General features: G+C 42.4%; 2 protein-coding genes across 29 annotated transcripts in view; one reads left to right on the forward strand and one right to left on the reverse strand.

Moving 5' to 3' along the window:
* The window catches only part of WDR41 (WD repeat domain 41), a 37,121-nt gene extending 34,925 nt beyond the window's left edge, over window positions 1–2,196 (forward strand). For 4 of the 7 annotated variants that reach the window (XM_017656688.2, XM_017658616.2, XM_073234926.1 and 1 more), the window contains 2 exons: window positions 249–382; window positions 987–1,784. In XM_017656688.2, coding sequence (XP_017512177.2) covers window positions 249–382; window positions 987–1,139 — 287 coding nt within the window. In that variant the 3' untranslated portion in view covers window positions 1,140–1,784. Of the gene's footprint in view, window positions 1–248; window positions 383–986; window positions 1,785–1,900 lie in introns of those variants that run through there. The other 3 variants (XR_012130509.1, XR_012130510.1, XM_017657847.2) reach the window with 3 other exon arrangements.
* A 2,775-nt stretch (window positions 2,197–4,971) lies between these two features.
* Window positions 4,972–23,065, reverse strand: part of PDE8B (phosphodiesterase 8B) — a 348,583-nt gene continuing 330,489 nt past the window's right edge. For all 22 annotated transcript variants that reach the window (XM_073234856.1, XM_073234853.1, XM_073234843.1 and 19 more), the window contains 9 exons: window positions 21,610–21,774; window positions 19,556–19,601; window positions 19,004–19,139; window positions 17,900–18,098; window positions 11,845–12,062; window positions 10,466–10,586; window positions 8,433–8,600; window positions 6,199–6,328; window positions 4,972–5,734 (listed from right to left, as the gene is read on the reverse strand). In XM_073234856.1, coding sequence (XP_073090957.1) covers window positions 5,625–5,734; window positions 6,199–6,328; window positions 8,433–8,600; window positions 10,466–10,586; window positions 11,845–12,062; window positions 17,900–18,098; window positions 19,004–19,139; window positions 19,556–19,601; window positions 21,610–21,774 — 1,293 coding nt within the window. In that variant the 3' untranslated portion in view covers window positions 4,972–5,624. The remainder of the gene's footprint in view (window positions 5,735–6,198; window positions 6,329–8,432; window positions 8,601–10,465; window positions 10,587–11,844; window positions 12,063–17,899; window positions 18,099–19,003; window positions 19,140–19,555; window positions 19,602–21,609; window positions 21,775–23,065) is intronic.

The following is a 23,065-nucleotide window of genomic DNA, read 5'->3' on the forward strand; positions in this document are numbered from 1 at the left end:
TTCACCAGTGGGTGCGTAGGGGCAACAAAAAAGAAATGAGTTAACAAAGTTGGTTAGCTAAGAAAGATGAAAAAAGAAGTAGCATATGAAAAAGCCGAGCATAGTGTCTGGTGCCATTCCATCAGCCTTTGATTGAAATAAGTACCAAACACCTTGGCATTTAAATTTTCTGTTTTTCTGATCTTATCCTATGATTATAAGTAAAGAGCACAGAAATGGAAATGACTAAAATGATTGTATTTTTCTAGGTTTTTTTAACATGTGGGGGTTTGGAAGAGTGAATAAACAAGCTAGCCAACCTGTTAAAAAGCAACAAGAAAATGCCACTTCATGTTCTCTAGAGCTTATTGGAGATTTGATTGGACACTCATCATCTGTGGAGGTAGTGTTTCTTATCGACATATAAATGTCCAGGGAATTTCCAGCTTTTGTATCTCACTGCTCTTCATTCGGTTGGTCTCTCGAAGACTTACACTTTCTCTTCTGTAGGTTTTTGCTGAATGTAAACAGTGGACTAGAATAGATTATATAGCATGTGGAATTAGGATCTCCCTTTAACTGAGAAACATTGGAGAATTTGGAGTTCACATGTATTTTATTGGTAGCCATTGTGCTTTAGTAATTAGGCAGGTATAAATGATTAAGGAATGCAGGTCTGGCAGAACTTCTGACAACAGTCTTAAAACCAATACTTGAATTAGATTATGGTAAAATTCATAAGATAATTTGGAATTCATGTACTTCACAACAATAGCTATTGTAGTTCTGAAATTGAGCACTACTAAAAGTATTTAGTTAAAATCCAAATAATTGGTCTTTTATATTTTTTAGTATTTGTGTTAACACTTAAAATTTTTCATGAGAAATGATATTGTTACATTCAGATACAAAGAAGTCTCCAATGTACATATCTTACAAGCACATAAGCTCTTTTAGAATTAGCCTCTTGAAATTCCTATAATCAGTAGTTTTAAATTTCTTTGCAGATGTTTCTATACTTTGAAGATCATGGACTAGTGACATGCTCTGCTGATCATCTTATTATTTTGTGGAAAAATGGAGAACGAGAATCTGGATTGCGTAGTTTAAAATTATTTCAGAAATTAGAGGAGAATGGTGACTTATATCTTACTGTCTAGCATAAGGAAATTGAATATGTGTGCATGAACTTTGAACATCAACTATGCGGTAATACTCTGAAAACTATTAACATATTGCTCACTTAAGTTTGTAGTGTATTTTTTTTTTCTTGTCACTCCATAAAATTCCAATTGTTTGAATTCTTTTTTGCATATCTACAAACCAGCAACAAATTGCTTTTTTGGTATTAGTACATCCACCAAAGAAGATACCAGAAATTCAGTTTTTTTAAGTTCTTTCATTTAGCCTTTTTGGATTTTGAAATATGTGAGTCCATAAAATTCTTTAACTATACCCATTCATTCTTTTAAAAATTTATTTAAGGAACCAAATATACATGATACTCATAGAAGATATTTGGGGAGAAAAATGAAAAACCCACTGAAGAATGGGTAGAATATAGCACATCTTGAATTTAGACCTTGAAAACTGACCCTTCCTTCTCTGGAGCAATGAAGATTGCATAATAACCGCACTCTGTGCTGTTGTTAAAGTGGTGAGTGCTGTGTTTTAAGCATAATTTGAACCTGGGTGGAGGTGGAAATAGAACTTCTGATGAATGCCACAACTTTGCTGTTATCTCTGCCTTCTATTCTTCAGTTTTCTTCAGCGTCTGTTTGATTAAATATATATTTATCACAAGGGTTCTTTCCTGTTCTTTGGTAATTAGTTATCCGTGTTCTATAGAGAAAACTTGAGTTTCTCACTGTTTAACTTTTAAAAAAAAATCCCTACCTTACAAGGATGTCTTTTTTACCAGTGTGAATTGGCCTCAACAGCTATTGGCACTGGACCAGCAGCTGCCCCCTATCTGCCAGGAATGAGAGCTTGAATTGTAAGGAGTCAGAGCCTGCAGCCCAGAGTGCCTGATGCATCTCACCATGGACTGTACTATGAACTGCTTGAGAACAGGCTTCACGTACATAGTTTCTTGCAGTAACCACTGAGATTTAAGCATCTTCATCACCCCAGGGCCTTAGAGCACTCTTCCTCCCTTTTGGAACTTGAGAATAAAATTAAGAAGTGTTCCACGCATTAATAAATGGGTGGGCCTGATTGTGGAGTTAATTCTTTAAGCTGCTGATGAAAGACTCCTGTTAATGTAAGTGCAAGATGGCTGATATGTCACAGTCCTGATCCTTCTCAGAAAACATTTCATGCCAATTTAGTTGGTCATCATTCACCTGCTTAATGGATTCTTTATAAATTGTTTTTTCTAGTTTACCTTTGACAGGTGCTTCCACAACTAACTCCAAAGACTGGTAGAGCTAAGGTCGGCTATACCAGAACAATGTTATATGTGTGGCATGGAGGCCAGTCAGGTAAGGCCCTGCAGTTGGTTTGCTCGGTGATGATAATGGAAATAGAGCTATGTTAAGACTGTAGTCAAAGAGGACAGGAATGAGAGAGAGAGAGACTTATGACTACCACTTGAGGAACACCAGATAATGTTCAGGCATTTCAGTTTTAATTCACAATGAAAACAGTTTCCTGAAGAAATATGTTAAAAAAATTTGCTACTTCCTTTATAGAACAGAATGATATGAATAGGAACATTAACACTGCCTTTAGCCTACAAATCATTATCATGGCCTCTTGGACTCCCACAGGCAGCCATCTCACGTTTCCTCCTGCAGATGGGGGTTGCCCTTCAAGCCAGGCAGACATGCATTCTGGTCTGAGTGCCTTAGCTTTACTCATCACTTTAGTTAAGTATCTCATTTTCAGACTTCCCTCAATAAATGGACTTTCCCGTTACTAGTTAGCTTTTTTCTTTGGAAATTCTGAATTTGGTCATGAGTTTGCAAAAAGTTGTTTTCTTGAATTGTGTAGCTGCTTTATTTCCTAATATGTTCTGGTTAGTGTTTTGTGATAGTGGTACAAATCACAGGTGAGTTTTGAGAGCACACAGTACCCTAAGAAACTATGTCTAGAAGGAAGCCTCCAACCCATTCACCAGACTTGATGGTTTTTGGTTTCATGAATGCCCTGGGGTCAGACCTGGTTAGCTACTCAGTAGTTATATATGTACTGCTGCTAAAAGTTGAACTTTAAGACAACATATATGCATTTTTTTCCATTTCCTAGCTTAACTTTCAGTGTTGTTATATTTGCAACACCAAAGGTACACTGCGTAGTGTGCTTCATCATTTTAAAATACCCTTATTACCTCAATCTTCAGCTTTATTCATAGAATGAAGTGCCTAAACTTCAGGGGCATTGCATCATCCCTTCCATTTATCTTTCAGTGGGTTCTGATTGAACTGATGAGATTTCTTCATTGCCCGTAAGACTAACCCATCGTGACTCTGAAGGCAGGCAAATTTTAAAATCTTAAAGAATGACTTAAATTTTAGGGTCATTCTGGTCCAGGTAACTGTTTTGTGACTTTCTTCTTCTGGTTAAATGGTAATGTGACTTCCCTTTGTATCAGATAATATTGCATTTTTCAAAATTAATATGGCTCCCCTCACATACAGTGTTTTAGTAAACAACTCAATCTGAGGAAATTATAATAGTTTGTACCCGTCTGCTACACATACCATTCGAAAGGCTGTATTTCTAATAAATTGACTACTTGAAAAAATGTAGTTAGCAATTCAGTATATTAAAGAGCAGAATTATGCTAAAGCTTTAGTACCTGGCAGTCTTAAAGCATTTAACATTTAAGTTAATATGAAATTAATTTGAAATTACAGGGAGTAAGCTGTAACATTCATATGGAAGATGTCAGATATCTGATAAATGCTACTTACCAAATGGAACTGCAAGTGAGATGATGGTCAGGAAAAAGATTATCCTTGCCTCAAACAAGCTTCTGTAACCTAGACAAATTAGTTATCTCCTTAAAATGGGATTTTGACATCCTGAATTTAATGTAGTCTGAAAACAAAGTGTGTGGCTCATGAAATAAACGACACTGAAGCAAAAATTTGAAATTACAAAAAATTTAGGCCAAAGAGGTAAATAAAAACAGCTGTTGGGAATGAAAAATGGCTGTAGGAATTTAGTTACAAGTACTTCACAAAGCATTTTCACCACATTTACATACGACAGCATTACATACAAAGCTAGTCCTGTCCTGACCAAATGCGTTCTCTAACAAAAATAACTTATATTTCTTGGCATGGAATCGTCATATATATATTTTCATTTTTTGTTACAAAACATAGAAAAAAACATTGGCACATTACATAATGATAAGTCATTCTGTTCCTCCCATGTACATGTTCTGCATTCCAGTTTTCACTTGAAAAAATAACTACTGATTCAGTCTCTGCTTGTACCTCTGAAAAATGCAGCATGGAATACAGAGAATTTGAAAGAAAAACAAAGATTAATATAATATGTAGAGAAGGGTAGCTGATAAAGGAAAATCTCAAGTCTGACTTTATACAGATCACAGTTGTGAAAGAGCTGTATAAAAATATGCACTTGTGCTTTAGAAGCTTTTAGCATACAGTGAATAGCTTAAAATAGTATTTACTGCTTCCCCATATACCTATGTTCTGATATATTTACATATCTTGCAATCTTTTTTTTATATCATTAAAGCGAAATGGCGTGATCTCAAATATAGATGATAGGTTAAAAACATCTGAACCTTGAAACTTCCCCTGTCCCTCCCCAAACACGTATGTATGGATGGTACCTTGCATGACATACTCCATGGACTAATCCCCAGGAAATTTAGATTGCATTAATAAAAATTTTAAACAGCAAGTATATATAAATTTTTTTTAAAAAATAGCCTGTCCAAGGGCATTCAGATTTAATGGCTTTTATATAATACACTGCCTCTGTAAACCAGAAACAAGGAAAGATCATGGATTTCCCCACCAAACAAGATGTCACTCCCTCCCCCAATCATGGATGGCTCTCTGTTAAGAATCCCTTTTATAGGAAAGAGGGCGGTAGAGGCTGCTGCTGCCAGTCTAGAGAAGGCACTCACTGGGCCAAGGCTGTGTTCTAACTTGGGTGTCACACCATCAATCAGAAGAGCCACCACGGAGGCTGTGAAGCTCTCATTTAACAATAATTTGGTCCCAGTTGTTTTGCTCATTTTATATAGTTTTTTCCTTAGATATTTTTATGAGCCCTACACACCAATGCTCTTGAAGAAAACAGTTACCAATGATGGTGACGTTTATGGTAAGAGATGAGCCCAGAGACACCAGTCTGCTGCTGGTGTCCTGCTGTAGTGGATCAGTTCTGTGGTTTGAGGTGGACACACAGGATGACAGCAGGGCAAAGGATTTTTCCATGGATTTGTTCTGTCACTAACTGATTGTTCAAAAGAACTTATTTTTCTTCATGGAACATAACTTCTTAAAAATGGAATTTGGGGACTTCAAGGACAAATATTAAACATTAGCTCCTTAACCTATATCTGTCCTTTTCATTATTAAGGAAAGCCTCTTGCTTACACTACTGTGGTTCACAGTGCGCTTTGTAGATCAAGAGGTCCCTTCTCTGCCTTGGCTTTAGCTGTCAGATGGAAGCCTCAGGCTTTTGCACTTTAGGTCATCTAATGTCTTCCAGTGTTTGTAGTTATCGGCCAGATGGTGCATCAGGGCTGGCAGATGTGCAAAGGCTGCAAGAACATAAAAGAATCAAAAGAAGCCTGTCTGTTAGATCCCAGGAGCATTTACAAGGCTAGGGCTCTGTGGTCATTTAGCACTAGTTTCTGAAATACAAACAGATCCTTTTAATTAAAAACTGAAAAGCCGTTTATCAGTAATATCAAAAGAACTGTGATTCCAAGTAGTCTTAATACAGTTGTGTTCTTTCTAGAGTTTTCCCCAATGATAGAATAAAACTGTCAGCTTTGGAAATATGTCCTTTGAAGAGGTGAAGACTTGTTTATCTAGTTACCAAATATCCATTGAGTTGCATACATAAGGTTCAGTTCTGGGGACGCACAGAGTGCACATGCACCCCACCACACCTGGCCACAAACAAGGGGCGCTGACCAGCACGCCTTCAGGCCCAGCCTATGTCATTACAGGTAATCATAAGGTCTAACAAAATATTCTGTGTGAGTTATAACTATCTTACCATCCCAAGCATCGAACATGTCTGTTATGAAGTAGTCAATGAAGGAGATTTGGGATTTGGGGATGCTACAGGTATTCCGGTCAAACACTGGCATCACCACAGGTAGCCCCTGTCTCTTCTCTTCATCAGTCTGTGGGAAATAAGAAAACATGCAGGACTGTAGGGCACAAGAGGAGCTACCATAGTAGCATGCAGTTTCTCAGAACAGCCCTGTGCAAATGGATCATCATCCAATTGTATATATGAAGCAACAGGTCAGCCAGGTCCTGAGGCTAAGTCAACATTAACCTGATGAGCTGCAGTGATCACATTCAGGTCTTCTGACTCAAGTACTGCAGCCCTTATGGAAGCATCGATCTCAGGGTTCATAACCCCTTTTCTGAAACCTTCATTTTTGGAAGGTCAAAACTATTTTCAAAGTAATGCTAATAATACTAATTGACATTCACACTGAGGGTGCAGAAGCTACAGTGAGTAAAACTGCTGATGCCTTAGCATGAATCAGGTAACTGGTACCAAACTGTACCAATAGTCATTGTATTACTGTCACATACTTTCAGTTTAAAAAGAAAGCCAGTTTCACTTAAGAATGTCCTCAATGAAGCAATAAATTATTAATCTTATTAAAATTTAACCGTTGTGTATATGTTTTTTTAACGTTCTATGTAACACACTGGGTGTACACATAAAACCCTTGTGCTGCACGCCAACATGACAGTGGGCCTGAGGAAAAGCTCTTACACCATCAAGCTTAACTAGCCTCATGTTCACAGAACCCTGCAGACCATGCAAACTATTGTTCAGCTCTGGATACTGGCCATGCAGCTCTCTATACGCGTGTGTAAATCTAAGTATTTTGCACATTAAAGTATACATTTATACACATCAGGCCACAACCCGCTGAACTGAATACTAAGATCCACATTTCCTGGTGTTGTGTTGAGCTAGAGGCCAGCTGATCAGAGACCTCCTTTGTACATCTCATTGGCTTAATGAACAACAGTACATTGCTTTTTGGGGAAAGGACACCTGAAGAGAACTTAAAAGAACTGAAAAGTGGTTCTTTTCTCATTCCCCAGACTTAAACTTGGAGAGTAACTAGGGGTGGGATTTCAAGTGTTCTCTGGGGTCTTGGGAGGTCCATTAATGGCCTCCTACCAGCTTTTGGCTCAGCTTGCTCATTTCAGGTCAATCAGGCAGCCTTAAAATACCCACTTCTGTTCAAGGAGTAGTTTAGAGTTCTCCCTCGCCTCCCTTCTTTCTGCAAGCTCAGAACTGCCTGTCCTTATTTTATTCAGTTTAGGGGTTCTCTTCCCAGCCTTGAAAGCTACAGTTAACTTACCGAGTCCTTGGCGGGCCAGTCCCCCTACCAGCCCTTCTGGACATCATCAGCTATTCCTTTATTCTGCCTTAGTGGCAAATTCCAACCATAGCCTCCCTACCCCCACCCCCCACATGCATTTCTTGTAGATATTTTTGTGTTTGCCTTTCTGTCACACATACATGTATCAGTCCTTAAAGCCTCTCTTCTGGAAGTAGTCCTCTTTCAAAAGACATCTGCAGTCTACTGCTTTCTGGATTTTTCTCCTCAAACTCCTCTTCATATTGCTGAAATGAACTATATATTGCTGCCCTCTTAACATAAAAATTCTACATTCTCTCCTTACCACTTTTGCTAATAATGCTTTATTCTCTCAGGAAGTCCTTTCCTATACCTTTCTTATTCAACAATGACAGAAACCATCTCTAAAACATTTCCACAAGGCCCTTCTTTAATCTAGGAAAAAAACCTTTCTGAACGCTGACAGCACGGGACACCTACTTCCTCGGGAGAGAGTTTCAGGGTTTGCCAGTGTGTGGCCCTCTGCACCTACAGCTCTTTCCTCCTACTGTATGAGCCCCATGGGGAGGGATGGGCCATCCTCATGTCTATGTTTCCACAGTGCACCACGGAGGTGATAACCTAGTGAGTGAGTGGATGATCTCCCAGTTTTTGTGGAAGAACAGGTTCTAACAATTTGAGGAGGAAAAGATACTTCCACAGGCTCAATTCCTCAGCCCCTAGAGTCTAGTTAGTGACCAGCCACATCAGTCAGTCTCTTGAGGGAACCAGAAGTCTATTGCAGGAAAGGGTAAGCCATTTACTAATTTGATTAACTTACTCAGCTGGAGAATCCCTAGAGTTCTATGACCTGGGGCCATTCCCTGGAGAGAATTGGAGTTTCTCTATATACCTGTGCAAAATACTCCTCAGAGATCCTCCCAGCCCACTCGATGCACAGGTCCAGGGGCCGGCACGGGTTGGCCACATCAGCACACTTAATCATCATGCGCTTGATCAGGATCTGGTTTTCAGGAAAATTCTTCCCAATAGGGTTGCATTCACAGTCACTGCCCTCAATCTGGAAAACAGATTGTCAGATCAGGGTTGGTTCAAGGTGACGGTGAAATCCACAAGGACTAACTGATCAGCATTGAATTGTGATCACCCAGGCACACTTAGGTATGATTGGGATTCAGGTTTTCCCATCCTTAGATATATTTTTGTTAAAAACAACCACCCATCTCAATCAAAATAACATTTTAAAAAGGTCAAAGTCCCTATCAGCACCCATCCCCCTCACTCCCATACTCTTCCCCAAAGGTAACTGCTATAAGCAGTTTTTTGTTTGTTTTTAGTAATTTGGTATGTAATATTAAAGAAAGAAAGCTTTTCTCCCAGTTTTATCAGGACATAGGTAAAAGCAGAATTAAAAAAAATACATTAAAGATACAGGAATAACACACATGTGATCCTTCAATTATTTCTTTATTTATTTATACTTAAACTTGCCAGCTCCCTCTCTTCTATGACCTGGCCCACCCCTACCTCACCCACCTCCTCCTCCTTTATTTCTTTCTCTTCAGGCATCTGTCTCCTTGTTCTTCCCTGGCTGCTCTTCTAACTGAGGTCGGGACAGTGAGCCATGTAAGCGTTGGGGTAATTAGGAGCAGAAAGTGGGCCAGGGCAGGAGCCAGGTATGTTAGGCCATGTATGAAGAAACTGGTCATACACTAGTAAACCTAGTAATACATGTCGGGTCCTCAGCCGAGTGGCCAGGTGTGTGAGTTGGCTTATGGAAATACAGCAACTGCACAAAACCTGGAAGACTGCTATTCTGTACCTTCAAAGACCCCATCAACTTGTGTTTATTAACTCTCCAGGGCTCTGCCACACTGAAAGAGTACATGACATTTAAGGGTTGTTTGAGATTGTACCTATTTATTAAACCATCAATGGACAGAATTATGTTCTGAAGGTAGTTTTGATTACTTAACATTGGGAAGATACTGCTTGCTGTACATGCTGTGGTAAATGATAAATCTCAACACAGAGTTGGGAACTTACTTGTCTAGGGGAACTTCCCAATTCTAAATTCTGTGATTCTGCATGATTTTTCCCTAGATCCCTAGATCTTTGCTTTCATAAATCCTATGTGTAAGGAGAGGGCCCTGGCATTAGGCCGTGGAATTCTTGGGGGATGGAGCAGAGCACAGAGAGGGGACATTGTCCCTCCATCCAGGCTTGTCACATGATGGGTTGGTCCTACATAGATAATCTCCTTACTGATCATCAAGTTACTTTCAAGACAACCATCATCCATCCATCCTTGTATGCAGCTTCTCAACAGGAATGAACAAAAAGCTTTCCTAATTTATAGAGCAATGAACAGCTTCACGGTTTCAGAGGGCAGTTGATTGCATTTTAAACAATAGAGATGTGCACCTCTGTTTATATTCTTCAAACTGGAATTTGTAGAGACCTCAAGGCAGGATCAAAGTATTTTGGTAAGTTTTAAAGAGGAAAAACAACTTTCGCTTTTGTGTTTAGTCACTGCCAATTTGACTAGTTTTTACTGATACACTTTTAACAAGAATCACCAGGAATGTAGTTCTTTAAGGCATCCAATTCTGAGGTATCTCAAGATCTCTAAGAACAGAGATTTAGAAAGCTTTGGATCCCATTTATGCCAGTCCCTGCTCCCTGCAGGCTCCCATCATACTCTCTGGGCCTACCTCCTTTCGTCACTAGGGCTTTATCTCAGGGCCTTTCAGGGAGCTCAGAGTTACTGGATACTGTCAATTGATTCTCTTCCCCAAGGGAAATAAGAGGCCAGTACTTTTCAGCCCTTCTTTACCAACTCCAAGCAAATAGCCACCTGGAGGCCAGAGTAGGTTCTAATGGTAATACGCTCTTAATGTGTCATACTACATGGAAAACGCTTACCTCAGCTGCCATTGGCTTATTGATGCTGTTCACAAATTTGTTCACATGTTCAAAGTGTTTTGTCATCTCTGTTGCTAAAACCATGTCAATAATAGCCTGGCGCAGTGTTCGATAATGGTTCCTAAAATAAGAGGGTGACAAAAGGTTTTGTTCACATGATGTCCTGATGTAAAACTGTTCTCTCTTACCGCTTCACCACACTTCCCACAATCTAGGAGGAAGCTGGGGGTGGGGGGAGGTGTGCGGGGCACAGAGTTAAGAAATTAGTTCAGAAAAAATGTTTATATCCATCTTCCCAATAAGCCAGGGCTTGTTAACACTATTGCATTTTCCCCAATGATAGCTGACCCTTCCTCACATTATTTATAAGGAAAAAAAGTAGCTGTCACATGGTGGGTATTTATTTTATAAGGTGATTCCCTTCTGCCTTCCCTGGGCAACCTCCGGACAGCAAGGTGGAAGGAAGCAAATTCCCCCCTTACAGAGTGGACACCGCCTCCTGCTGGGCTGTCCCGCTGCGGTCAGTGCAGTGCTTCTTACTACAGGGAACTGTCATTATTCCTTTCAATGACAGCATTGGAAGAATGTTTTTCCAATAAGTAATTATCTAAATTACAATTAGATACAGGTTGTAATGGATGGCGCAAAAACCCTGCCCAAAATTACTGGCCAGTTCCCTTCATCTTTTTCTAACTTAAAGAGTCCGAGTAGGGAACAGAATAGAACTGGCTATTGAAATGAGTTCTTTCTGTGAAAGTTTCAAAAACAAGTCAGAGATGGAATAACTGGCCTCCATATTTTCTCAGATTTCTGGAGCCCACACTGATGGGTTCATGCTGACAAGCGGTCCTTGGGGCCCAGTGTGCTCTGCGCTCCTGCGCTCACAGCCGTTCTCATCAGGACAGTACGGCAGCTGGGGGGGGGCCTGCCCCACCCTGTGGGCTCTGGCAGCTCTGCTGGGACTGAAGCACAACACTGTCCCATGAGGTAGTATTTTAAATGACCAAAAATTGAGCTGGGGAAAGATAGGAAAGGATACATTTTCTTTGAGGTACACAAAAGACAGGTGCTCTCCTGGGAGGGTAAGAAAAGATCTGCTATACTTACAAGGAATACAATCAATATTTATAGGGTGCTCTCTAGAGTGTAAAACATTTTCATGAACTCATTAAACACCAGATGAGATTCAAAAAGATGAAAGCAATCTGAAAGTATAATCAGGTTTCTAAGGGCAGAGTTACTATTTTACTGTCTGGCCCACAGTACTATTCTTACTCTCCCTCCCATAAGCAGCAGCTAAGTACTTGGAGAAGTTGGGGAAAACTGAGTTCCCCACTTAGATTCACAAACCTGAGCAGAAGCGCCCGAGCATAACGAACCTGTCGATGTTCCTGAAAATGTTGCATTTGCTGTCCTTGACTGTGAGCTGGAAGGCCAGGGCTGTGTGGTGGCTCTCCAGGACAGCGGTGTCATTGTAGAGCACGGCGAGCTCACTGCCGGCATTGCACAGGAAAGAGTTGGTCCTTCCCGGGTGATCCACGTCATGGACGGTGGCAGCGATCAGGGCTGCCACCTCGTCCAGCTGGCCAAGGCTTCCCTGGGGTCAGGGGACAAGGCTGAGCATTACCCAGTGGGTGTGAGACACTGTCATCCATCCCTGACTCAGGAGCGGACAGACCAGGGCTGCGGGGCTATCAGAATGTTCTCTTAGCCCACTGAGCCTCCTCTGATTTCCTAGAAAGTTGAAAGGCTGCCTAGGACATATCACCTTGCTGTGCTGTGGATTATCTGGAGGGAAACAGAAATCTGAGCTGCAGTTAAAATGGTTACCTAAATTATTTTCCTAGGGTCCACTCATCCCATTTGTTTTGCAGGAAGAAACAAAACAGGCCTTTTCAAATGCCTGCTGAGTAGCATTGCCATGACTTTTCCATGAGCAGAGGGAGCAGAAGATGGCCTGTGACACCAATATTACTTTGCCTATTTTTGAAAAGATTTTGAGGGAGTGGTAGTATATGGCACAGAAAAAGCCCTTCACACAAGCATAAAAGTATTAGACCCAACCAGTAAAAGGGGCCCATGGACAAAGAAGAATTTTCCTGGGAAAACTGAGGCTAAGAGGGCTCTTGTGGTTAAGAACAAAGTTCAGCTCTGGGCTAGCCAGTAGCAGAGGGAGGCCCTCTTCCAAAGCTCTCATAAGATCAACACAAACCAGAGCATGAGGGAATACAAATTTTTCTCAGCTCAGCTTTAGGTGAAGTTACCAAATGGGCTGCTGTTATACAAGAGACATTCTAGTGTATGAATGTATTCATTTGGCAATCATTTATTAGATGCCTACTGGGTACCTGCAGACATGCACAGCTGGAGCTATAGTGACAGATTACACTGGCATGGCATTAATGGAGTTATCCACTAGGGAAGTAACATAAGTAAACACACAAATAGAAGTAACTTATTGTGAGATGGGCGAAGAAGGAAAGTTCAGATCCTTGGAGAGTGTGACCAGGAAGCCTGGTTCAGTTTAGGACAGTGCTGTCCATTCAACTTTCTGTGATGATTAAAATGTTTATATCTGTGCTGTCCAATACAGTAATTCCATGTCACATGTCGCTACTGGACACCTGAAATGTGACCAGTGCAACTAAGGAACTGAATTTTTTCATTGTAGTTGAATGTTAACAGCCACATGTGGCTAATGGCTGTCTTATCCACTGACAGCATCGAGAGGGTAGGCAGGAATGGCTTCTCTAAGAAGTGATTTTTATTCAGAAGCCTGAGGATAAGCAGGAATTAGTCAGGCAAAAGGTGGCAAGGGGGAGATTTCTGGGCAGCGGGAATAGCCCATATGCTCCTCCTGAAGCCAAACAAATTTGTTTATTGAGGAAACTTAAAAGAGCATCATTGTGGCTGAAGGGCAGTCAGTGAGGGAAAGGTGGTCCCCAAGATGAGGCTGGAGGGGTGTGTATAAGTTTCCAGTTGCTCTCAAAGGCTACGGGAGAAAAAAATGCAGACTGCCTCTCAGCCACTTGTGGGTAAGGGACAGTGAGTGTGAGGCTCAGCCCTGAACGCTGTCCCTGCCAGAAGGAAACCATTTCCCTTTTCAGTCCTGACCTCCTGGAGCTGGTGGGCAATCCTGCGGTGGCCCAGGGCACACAAACAGGGCGCCTGAGCAGGGACAGAGGTCGATGCTGTTCTCTGCTCTTCTCAGAGATTGTTTCTGGCATGCCCAGGGCAATCAAACATGGCTGGCCCCACTGCTGCTGGTCAGGAGAGGCTGTGGTAACCTGCAGGGGCAAGTCAGGACCCAGAGCTGCCCAATCTGGGCTCCACTCACTGATCCCACCTGTGCAGTGGGCACCTGTGGGCCCAAACTCTGGGCCTCCACTTAATGCTCCAGGAGTATGTTGATTGGAGTCTGGGGTCAATTTATTTTTAAATTCTTCAAATGAAATAGATCAAAGTAATGGCGTAGACATACAAGACATGCCTTTCCTTCCAGCATACACTGATTTAAACCTGTGTTTTACAAAGGTACCAGTAATGGACCATGTCCTCCCATTTTGGTGGGCAGTCAGTCTAATACAGTGGCTGATAAGTGTGGAGAGAAGACTGGGCCTGCTGCCTAACAGATGGAGGAAGCATGGCCTTTCCTGCTGGAGGGAGGGAGGGACTGTGTGGAAGAAGCTTCCCTGCCAAACCTACAACAGGAGAAATTTCAAACCCCTGGAGGTTCTGCATAGTTTTTTCCCTTCTTTAACCAGCAGGAGTACATTGGGATTACACAGGCAGCTGATTGGGCTAAAATGGACCCCATTCTACATCAGCCTTTCAAACTGTTCCCTCCTTAGGATATCCTAAACAGTCACCTATACCCAGAGAATAACAAAAGAATGTTAACTATCCTCACTTCTCTGCTTGCAGTGGTTCCTGGGGACCAGTAAGAGTAGGGAGAGGGCCTAAAGCAATCTACAGATTCAATACAATGTGCATCAAAATACCAACAGCATTCTTCAATGAACTGGAACAAATAGTTTTAAAATTCATATGGAACCACCAAAGACCCCGAATAGACAAAGCAATCCTGAGAAGGAAGAATAAAGCAGGGGGGATCACACTTCCCAACTTCAAGCTCTACCACGAAGCCACAGTAATCAAGACAATTTGGTACTGGCACAAGAATAGACCCACAGACCAGTGGAACAGAACGGAGAGTCCAGATATTAACCCAAACATATATGGTCAATAAATATATGATAAAGGAGCCATGGACCTACAATGGGGAAATGACAGCCTCTTCAACTGCTGGTGTTGGCAAAACTGGACAGTGACATGTAAGAGAATGAAATTTGATCATTGTCTAACCCCATACACAAAAGTAAATTCGAAATGGATGAAAGATCTGTATGTAAGTCAAGAAACCATAAAACTCTTAGAAAAAAACATAGGCAAAAAACTCTTGGACATAAACATGAGTGACTTCTTCATGATCATATCTCCCCAGGCTAGGGAAACAAAAGCAAAAATGAACAAGTGGGACTATATCAAGCTGAAAAGCTTCTGTACAGCAAAGGACACCATCATTAGAACAAAAAGGCATCCTACAGTATGGGAGAATATATTCATAAATGACAGATCCAATAAAGGGTTGACACCCAAAATATATAAAGAGCTCATGTACCTTAACAAACAAAAAGCAAATAATTCAATTAAAAATTGGTCAGAGGAGCTGAACAGACCGCTCTCCAAAGAACAAATTCAGATGGCCAATAGACATATGAAAAGATGCTCCACATCACTAATCATCAGAGAAATGCAAATTAAAACCACAGTGAGATATCACCTCACACCAGTAAGGATCACCACCATCCAAAAGACAATAACAAATGTTGGTGAGGTTGTGGAGAAAGGGGAACCCTCCTACACTGCTGGTGGGAATGTAAATTAGTTCAACCATTGTGGAAAACAGTATGGAGGTTCCTCAAAAAACTCAAAATAGAAATACCATTTGACCCAGGAATTCCACTCCTAGGAATTTACCCTAAGAATGCAACAGCCCAGTTTGAAAAAGATGTATGCACCCCTATGTTTATCACAGCACTATTCACAATAGCCAAGAAATGGAAGCAACCTAAGTGTCCATCAGTAGATGAATGGATAAAGATGTGGTACATATAAACAATGGAATATTATTCATCCATAAAAAGAAAACAAATCCTACCATTCTCAACAACATGGATGGAGCTAGAGGGTATTATGCTCAGTGAACTAAGCCAGGCAGAGAAAGACAAGTACCAAATGATGTCACTTACCTGTGGAGTATAAGAACAAAGAAAAAACTGAAGGAACAAAACAGCAGCAGACTCACAGAACCCAAGAATGGACTAACAGTTACCAAAGGGAAAGGGACTGGTGAGGATGTGTGGGAAGGGAGAGATGGGGGCGGGGAGAAAGGGGGCCTTATGATTAGCATGTATAATGAGGGAGGGGCACGGGGAAGGCTGTGCAACACAGAGAAGACAAGTAGTAATTCTATAGCATCTTACTACACTGATGGAGAGCAACTATAATGGGGTTTGTGGGGGGGGCTTGGTGATGGGGGGAGTCTAGTTAACATAATGTTCCTCATGTAATTGTAGATTAATGATACCAAAATAAAAAGTTAAATTTAAAAAAAAGTAGGGAGAGGGGAAGTTTGTAACAAATTGAAAGGGAATGTCATCCTTATGGCTGGGCTGACGGTGTGGAGCGATGTTGGAGTGACACTTAAGAATGCTACTCTCATCGTAGAAATAAATTCAGGGTGGTAGATGGCATGGTACTTGGGAAAAACACGTTTTCCTGACTCTTCATCACTGCCTCACATCTGTGGGACGAGGCCTCAGGAGTAGATCCCACTTGAAGTGCCTCATGGTGACTGACTAGTGAGTGATCTTGGGCTGCCGACTAAGCCTCTGAGCTCAGGAGCTCTTCCCACCCAATTCTGCAAGGTTCCTTACAGTTTTAAATTTTCTGATTCTCTGTCAGAGGCTGCCAGAGTTAGAAAATGTCTTTGAGTTGTAAGCCTATTTTATCTAGTTTTAGACTTGTTTCTGTTGCTGATATTTGGGAAATCAATCAGACTGCAGTAGCAGAACTCACAATTTAAAGAAAAATTCCTAGGGAGAGGGAGTAAGGGAAATAATAAAGGGACTAAGCTAATTTATCAAACATTTGGTCTGTATTTTTCTAGAGTGGTTCTGCTGAAGTGAGGGTCATCTCTAAGTCACGACAGCAGCAGCTGTGCGCCACCTTGGTCCTGGCACTAACACCCTGCGTGTGGCCCTCAAGTGGCAGGGTGTGACCTCTGCTGTGTAATATCTCACGCTGTGTGCAATGGAGGAATGTGAGGCTGGAGTAGGAATCACAAAGTTTCTTAGCTCCTCAAAGAAGGGTGCTAAAGAAACTTAGGCTGATATCACCTGTGATACCACCTTTTCTTAAAACAGAAGCCAAAAATCTTCAAAAGCATCCATCTTGGGCCACATCCTTCACTTTCTTGCTGATGAAAGTGAATAACAGGATCAGTATTTGGCAAAACTGAGGAGGAAACATTCCCCACTCCCCATTTTGGTGCTACTTCTGCTACTTCTGCCTGTCCCACTACCACTTTTCTTAAGTACCCAAGGTCTTAAGATTAAAAATGATCTAATGTCAGGCATTTGCACAAAGATGTGAATTTCCATATAGCATCTTTACCAGGTGTATCTATATTCTAAGCTTCAGTTCTAATTGTAGCAAAGGAATTATAAATGTATTTCTTTTATTGTGCAAATGATGGTAGGGGGGAGATGGGATCTCTTGTCAGCTGTACATGGGGTCTATGTAAGGCTGCTCTACAAATCAGTACCTGTTTATGACAGCATTGACTTCAAAGTAAGACTAAGGGACGTGGAAACTCAGAATTATGCGACAAGTCATTAATATACAGCTATATACATTCACAACTACACAAAATACACAAATACGTTTATGAAGATGAAGAGAATGTTGAATGGCTCATTACTATCTGGATTGTAATATACCAGTGGCCAAATTGTGATCCTAAAACTTAACTTGTAGACCTAGTAACCATTTGCTATAATAATTAAGTTCTGTCCTTTAACACAGACCACAAAGGGCTCCTGGTAAACATCTAGAGAATGGGTTCGTGGATTAGCCAGGCATTAAAGGAGCTTCTATAGAGGCATAAATTGCTATTTTAGGTATTTGAGGGAGGGGAGGGCTAGGAGAAAAGACTATTTCTTCACAGCACCAAAACAACCCGTCAATTTAGCAGCCCAAAATACTGTCAGATTGGTTGCAAAATAGCTGTTTGCCTAATACATTTTTTAAAATTGAGTTCTTGGATCTCCAAACTAGACAGGTAACTAGATTATGACATCAAGATGCTACCTTCACTCTCTCCTTGCCAAGGAAGAAGGCTGTGGCATGCAGGACGTCAGCCGCGTGGGTGGAGTTATGGTAAGCATTGGACGGATGGTAGTTGGCTTCAATCACTTGGAGCCAGGCCCGAAGAGTAGCTTCAGAACAGTGTAAAAATTCACATACTCCAAACCGAGAAAAGACCTTTAAGCCCAGGTAAACCAATGGCCTGGGAAACAGGAAAACAAACCTTGATTCATTGTATGCACTGGTCCAGACACTGCTTTCTTTGATGATACTGGGGAATGGAGGCATCTTTCTTCTGATGCTTGCTCCACACGCACGGGGGTGTAAAAATATCTCCTCACCAATGAAAGGAAATAAAGCATCTCCTCCTCAGCAGCCACTTCTCAACAGCTAGGTGCCTCACGGTCACCCCTAATGACTTCTAGATTGTCTCCAAGTCCTAGGCCCTTCAGTGGCTCTAACAACCAAGGAAGGTCTCCAACAGTCCTTCACCATCTCCCCTTACACATAAGCTCTGCGCTGCCGCGTGTCCCCTGAGGAGTTCACTGAAGCTAACCAAAGGAATGGCATGCAGCATCTCAGCAAAATGCTGTCCATTAGAGTCCTGTTACTTACAGGTGAGAATCATTCATATCCTATAGACCAAAACCCCTAGAAGAAATAGCTTCTTTATGTAATAGAAGAAGACTTAGAGTTTCCTAGTCTTTGCTCTGCATACAGGATGGATCAGAAGAGAAGTCTATAGTGCTGTCAAACTCACTTTGTCATGTGGGGCTTTAACAAGTTTGGGGCTGAGAATACTTAGAACTCTGGTTCACTGGCACAAAATAATGGCCTGGATGAATATGAAAAGGACATTCAGGATTTCCTCATCCTGAGTCATCACCAGGCTGCTCCTACATTTTACCCATTAATACTCTTTCCAAAAAGAAGCTCCCTCACAAGCCACAGTCTCTCTGCTAGTTTGACACTCCTCCAGCACCGCATGGAAGCTAGAACCTGGCAGGTCCCTTTGCGGCAAGAACACATCTCCCTCAGTTTCCAGATGTGAAGCTTTTGAGCGCGGCCATCAGACCTCCCCTGCCTGACACCAGAGAAGCCACGTACCTTTTATGTGTAACAGCTTCCAATTCAAAGATGTTGAACTCCCAACTTTCCTCGTTATCAAGTAATTGAGCAATACAAGGGGGGACATCGTTGATGGTTATTGGCATTGTAAGGTGACTGTGACTCTGGTGCACATCTGAGCAAAAAGATGGGGTGGTGGAGGCTGGTTACTTGTGGAATCTTGAGTACCCTTAAGCATTTATTATCATCTGCATGGCTGCTACTAGGAAGTCTTAAATTTCTAAGAGTAAAGAGATTTTCACCTCAGGGTTCTTCTCTTACATTATTAAACTTCAAGACCTCCAAATAAAAATTAATTCAGTTTAACTGTTTAAATGTATAGAGGTTCTCAATTCTTATTCTGACAGTGCTCAGAGACGTAATTTTAATTGGGAGAACTGGTTTCAAATGTAGACCACAGAAATGCTTAAAACTCCAGTGAGACCAGCAGGAAGTAGAAAGCAAGGCTCCCCCGACAGAGTGACCATGATGGCGAGGAAGGCACAGGCTGGAGACCGACCATCAGTGACATGGGGGTAGGCGACCACTTACTCTTAGTGAACACATACTCATTTCCTGACAACCTTCTCAAGCCATCCTGGAATAAAGAAAGATGCTATTAGAAGCATGCTTTATATGCTGGTACCATTATTCTCTCATCCATTTCATTAGCTAAAGAGATTTGAATCCTGACTAGCCCAGTTAATCTGGAACTCCAAGTTGAAGTTCAAAATTAAATCAGAACAGTCGCTGCAAGACAGCAGGTCCTCTCCCTTACATGGCTGCCAGCCCCCAGAGACGCAGAATCGAGAAGCGATGTGACTGTGTCAGGTCTCAACCTGAGCTGTGGGCTGGCCTCTGTCTTAAGGCATCTTCCTCTTCTAGCATTCCGAGGCCACAGGAGTGAAATCACAGGAGTGGTCTTGCTTTGGTGCATGTCATTTTGAAGGGACCTCACTTACAACTGCATAGGGACTGTGCTATTCTTATGTTCTAGATTTACAAAATGGAGAGCTAAAGTCATGAGCCACATTTTGAGGATGACAATGTAAAGCCTTGAAAAGGTTGGGCCAATTTTTGACTAATATCCTAATTTTATTTTTTGTTTTTTAAATTGAGCACTGTATTTAGCCTTTAAAAGTTTTTGGATTAGAGGTGTCTGGAGGGACAGCAGAAGGGAGCAAACAATTTCAATATTCTACCACTTATTAGGCTCCTGAACTAGTGCCCAGATGTTCCTGCATCACAAGTGCCTCCCTTCTACCTTCGGGCCTTGAGGACCTAATTACTTAGGCCTTGGCTTAGGAGTCACTTGTCATTGCTAATTTGTCACCCCTGGAAAGTGAGTGTTAAGGTTTAGAGTACTAGTGAAGAGCTCCCCTGAAGTCACACTGAGGATCTTTAGGCCATGAGCTTAGTTTTTAAAACTAGAAAAACAAAGTAAAAAGGAGCAGAGCTGCTGTGCCCCTAAGGCAGGCCTCACAGGGCCTCCTGTTTTCCCTTTGCCTTTCCTTCTCCTCTTGCCTATGGCTACATTAAAACAGGTGGACTTCTGCACTGGCCCATCACAGCATCAGCTGGAGAGGAACCCTAGACCATATGGCGGCCAGGGAGGTGGGCAGGCAACATGGTCCAAGAACCAGAACCGTCTGCCGCAGCTCTGCAGGGTGGCCTTCCTGGTGCGCCCGAGCCACAGTCTCCACAGTGGAGGTCTACGCTGGCCTGGGGTGGGGCAACCAAGACCAGCCCAGGGGCAGGAAAGGAATAGGCACCCGCTCTGCTTGCAAGCTCATCAAGGGCCTGTGGCAGGGCAAGGAGAGAAGGCACCAGGCAGCCTGTCCACCCTCGGCACTTGGTGGCAAGGCTAGTCCAAAAGCTCCAAAGTAAAACTCACATGACTGACTTTTTCTCCCAAAGAATTCTTCCAGCTTCGGCCCCTGATAAGATTACAAATGAATAATTTGAAGGGTCTTTTTCTTCCCTTGCTGACAAATGGTGGTTACAGCCAAACCAGCACAGCAGAACACTAGAACAGGATGAGCATCTAGAAATGAGCTGCCCTGGGTGGCAGTGTTGGGGTGCTGGCAGGGTGGCCTCTCCTCCCCCCGCGGAGTCAGGACAGCTCCACTCTGCTTTTAGCTGATCATATGGGAACTTCCTTATAAGCTTTTATTGAAAGAAAGGATTTTACAGCTAAGATTTTAGGAACTACTGCTGAGGTCTTAAGTATAAATCCTTTCATTAAAGATAGAGACTGAGGCCCAAGGAAACCTGGCCATAACCCTCAATCCAATACCGTTCCAGGTCACAGAGAAGAAGTAAACACACCTAGTGGGCCCTCAGCCAACTGCCTGGTGCCCCTCACTGTAACATGAATCCTGAAGATGTGGTCTTCAGTTTGGTGGAATGAGCAATGCAGGAATTACTTGAGTGAAACCCACATATCATACAGTGTTGACGCAGGTGCTTCCAGCCATGCTAGTGTTACGGCTCATGCAACAGGCTTCTGCAGCTGCAGGCAGCAGCTTCTACGTGACACATCGTGTGTATGCCAGAGCCACCTAATGTCATCTCCCCTGCGTTTCTGGTCTTTCCTCATCACTCACAGTCATCAAGCCTCCAACAAGATCACTGGTGTGAGGATCTTCATCTCTGGTACCCAGCTGTGGGGAGTATAATTCTGTGGTCCGTAAAATTTCTAGAACTCTGTCCAAGGCTTCTGCTACTGTGACGGGGCTGTTTTCTTGGGCTGCATTGATTATATTTATAACCTAGGGAAGTCAAGAGAGAAAGAATACGTTTGAGGATATTAGGTTTCTAATTCCCAAAGGTCTTGTGGATCAAGGAATCCAGAAGAAATCAGACAACAATCGTGTTGCTCACAGTGGCTGGGGCTTTCACGGAGCAGTCACTCCCTTCTTAATGATGCCTGCTTTTCATCCCACCCTCTCCTGGGGTTTCTTTGACCTCGGGGAGTCCACTTCCTCTGGCTCCTTTGCTGATTCTTCTCTAGTAGCTCTCTGCTACCGGCTGGAGGTCCTCAGAGTTTGGGGCCTCTCACTCTGCAGACCTTCCAGAGATGAGCTACTTCCAGGGCTTTGGGCAGCTTTGGTCATTACGCCAAGGACCGTCACATTGACATCCCAGCACTGAACCTTTTTTGGCCTTCAGCCCTGTATATTCAGTTGCCTTTCTGATGTACCTATTGGACTATCTTGCTTACATGTCCAAAACTAAACTGATATTGCTGTCCTCTCCCCAAAGTAAGCAAGTAGACAAACATAATGAAAAATGACACATAAGAGCTGTGCTCCTTCTCTGGTTCCTCTATGGCAGTAAAAACACCACTCCTACCCATCCTGGGCTCAAACCAAAAACCTGGGAGGCCCTGGTTGGCAGGGCACCTTCCCTCATTTCTTGCCTCTCCCTGACAATATAATTCATCACTAAGTCAAATGGATTCTATGCCTGAACATTCTGTGGTCTATTCATTTCTCTCCATTTCCAAGCTATAATTCCAGTACGGCCAACACCATGTCTTGCCTGTAATTCTGGAAAAGCCCCCTAACTGGCCTCTTCTCTTTCCCTCTTGCCATCTTCTGTCTGTTCCCTGCACGGCAGCTAGGTGTTCTTTTCATTAAACATACTTGATCACGTCACTCCCCTCTTTAAATTTTTAGTGGCTTTCATTGCACATAAATGAAAACATGAACTTGTATGGCTCAAAAGGCCGGAATGACTGAACCTGCCCAACTCCATGTCACCACCCTCCCCTCTGCTCTCCGAGCTTCAGCCACCCTGACTTGCTTGCAGGTCTGCAAACTCTCTAGTCCCCCTTTCCTGCTTCAGCGCTTCGCCCCTTGCTGTGCCTGCTGCCCAGACCCCCCTCCCTGCTCTTCCCCTGACATCTCTGCATGCTTCAGGCCATCCTCACTTCCACATCACTTCCTCCACAGAGAGACCCTCCCTGATCACCCATCTCACACAACCCGAATGGGGCTCTAATCTATTTTCTCTCAAAGAACTCTACCATTTTCCTTAATAGCAGTCATTGTAATTTAT

The sequence above is a fragment of the Manis javanica genome, chromosome 1, assembly GCF_040802235.1.
Source record: "Manis javanica isolate MJ-LG chromosome 1, MJ_LKY, whole genome shotgun sequence".
NCBI classification, from domain to species: Eukaryota; Metazoa; Chordata; class Mammalia; order Pholidota; family Manidae; genus Manis; species Manis javanica.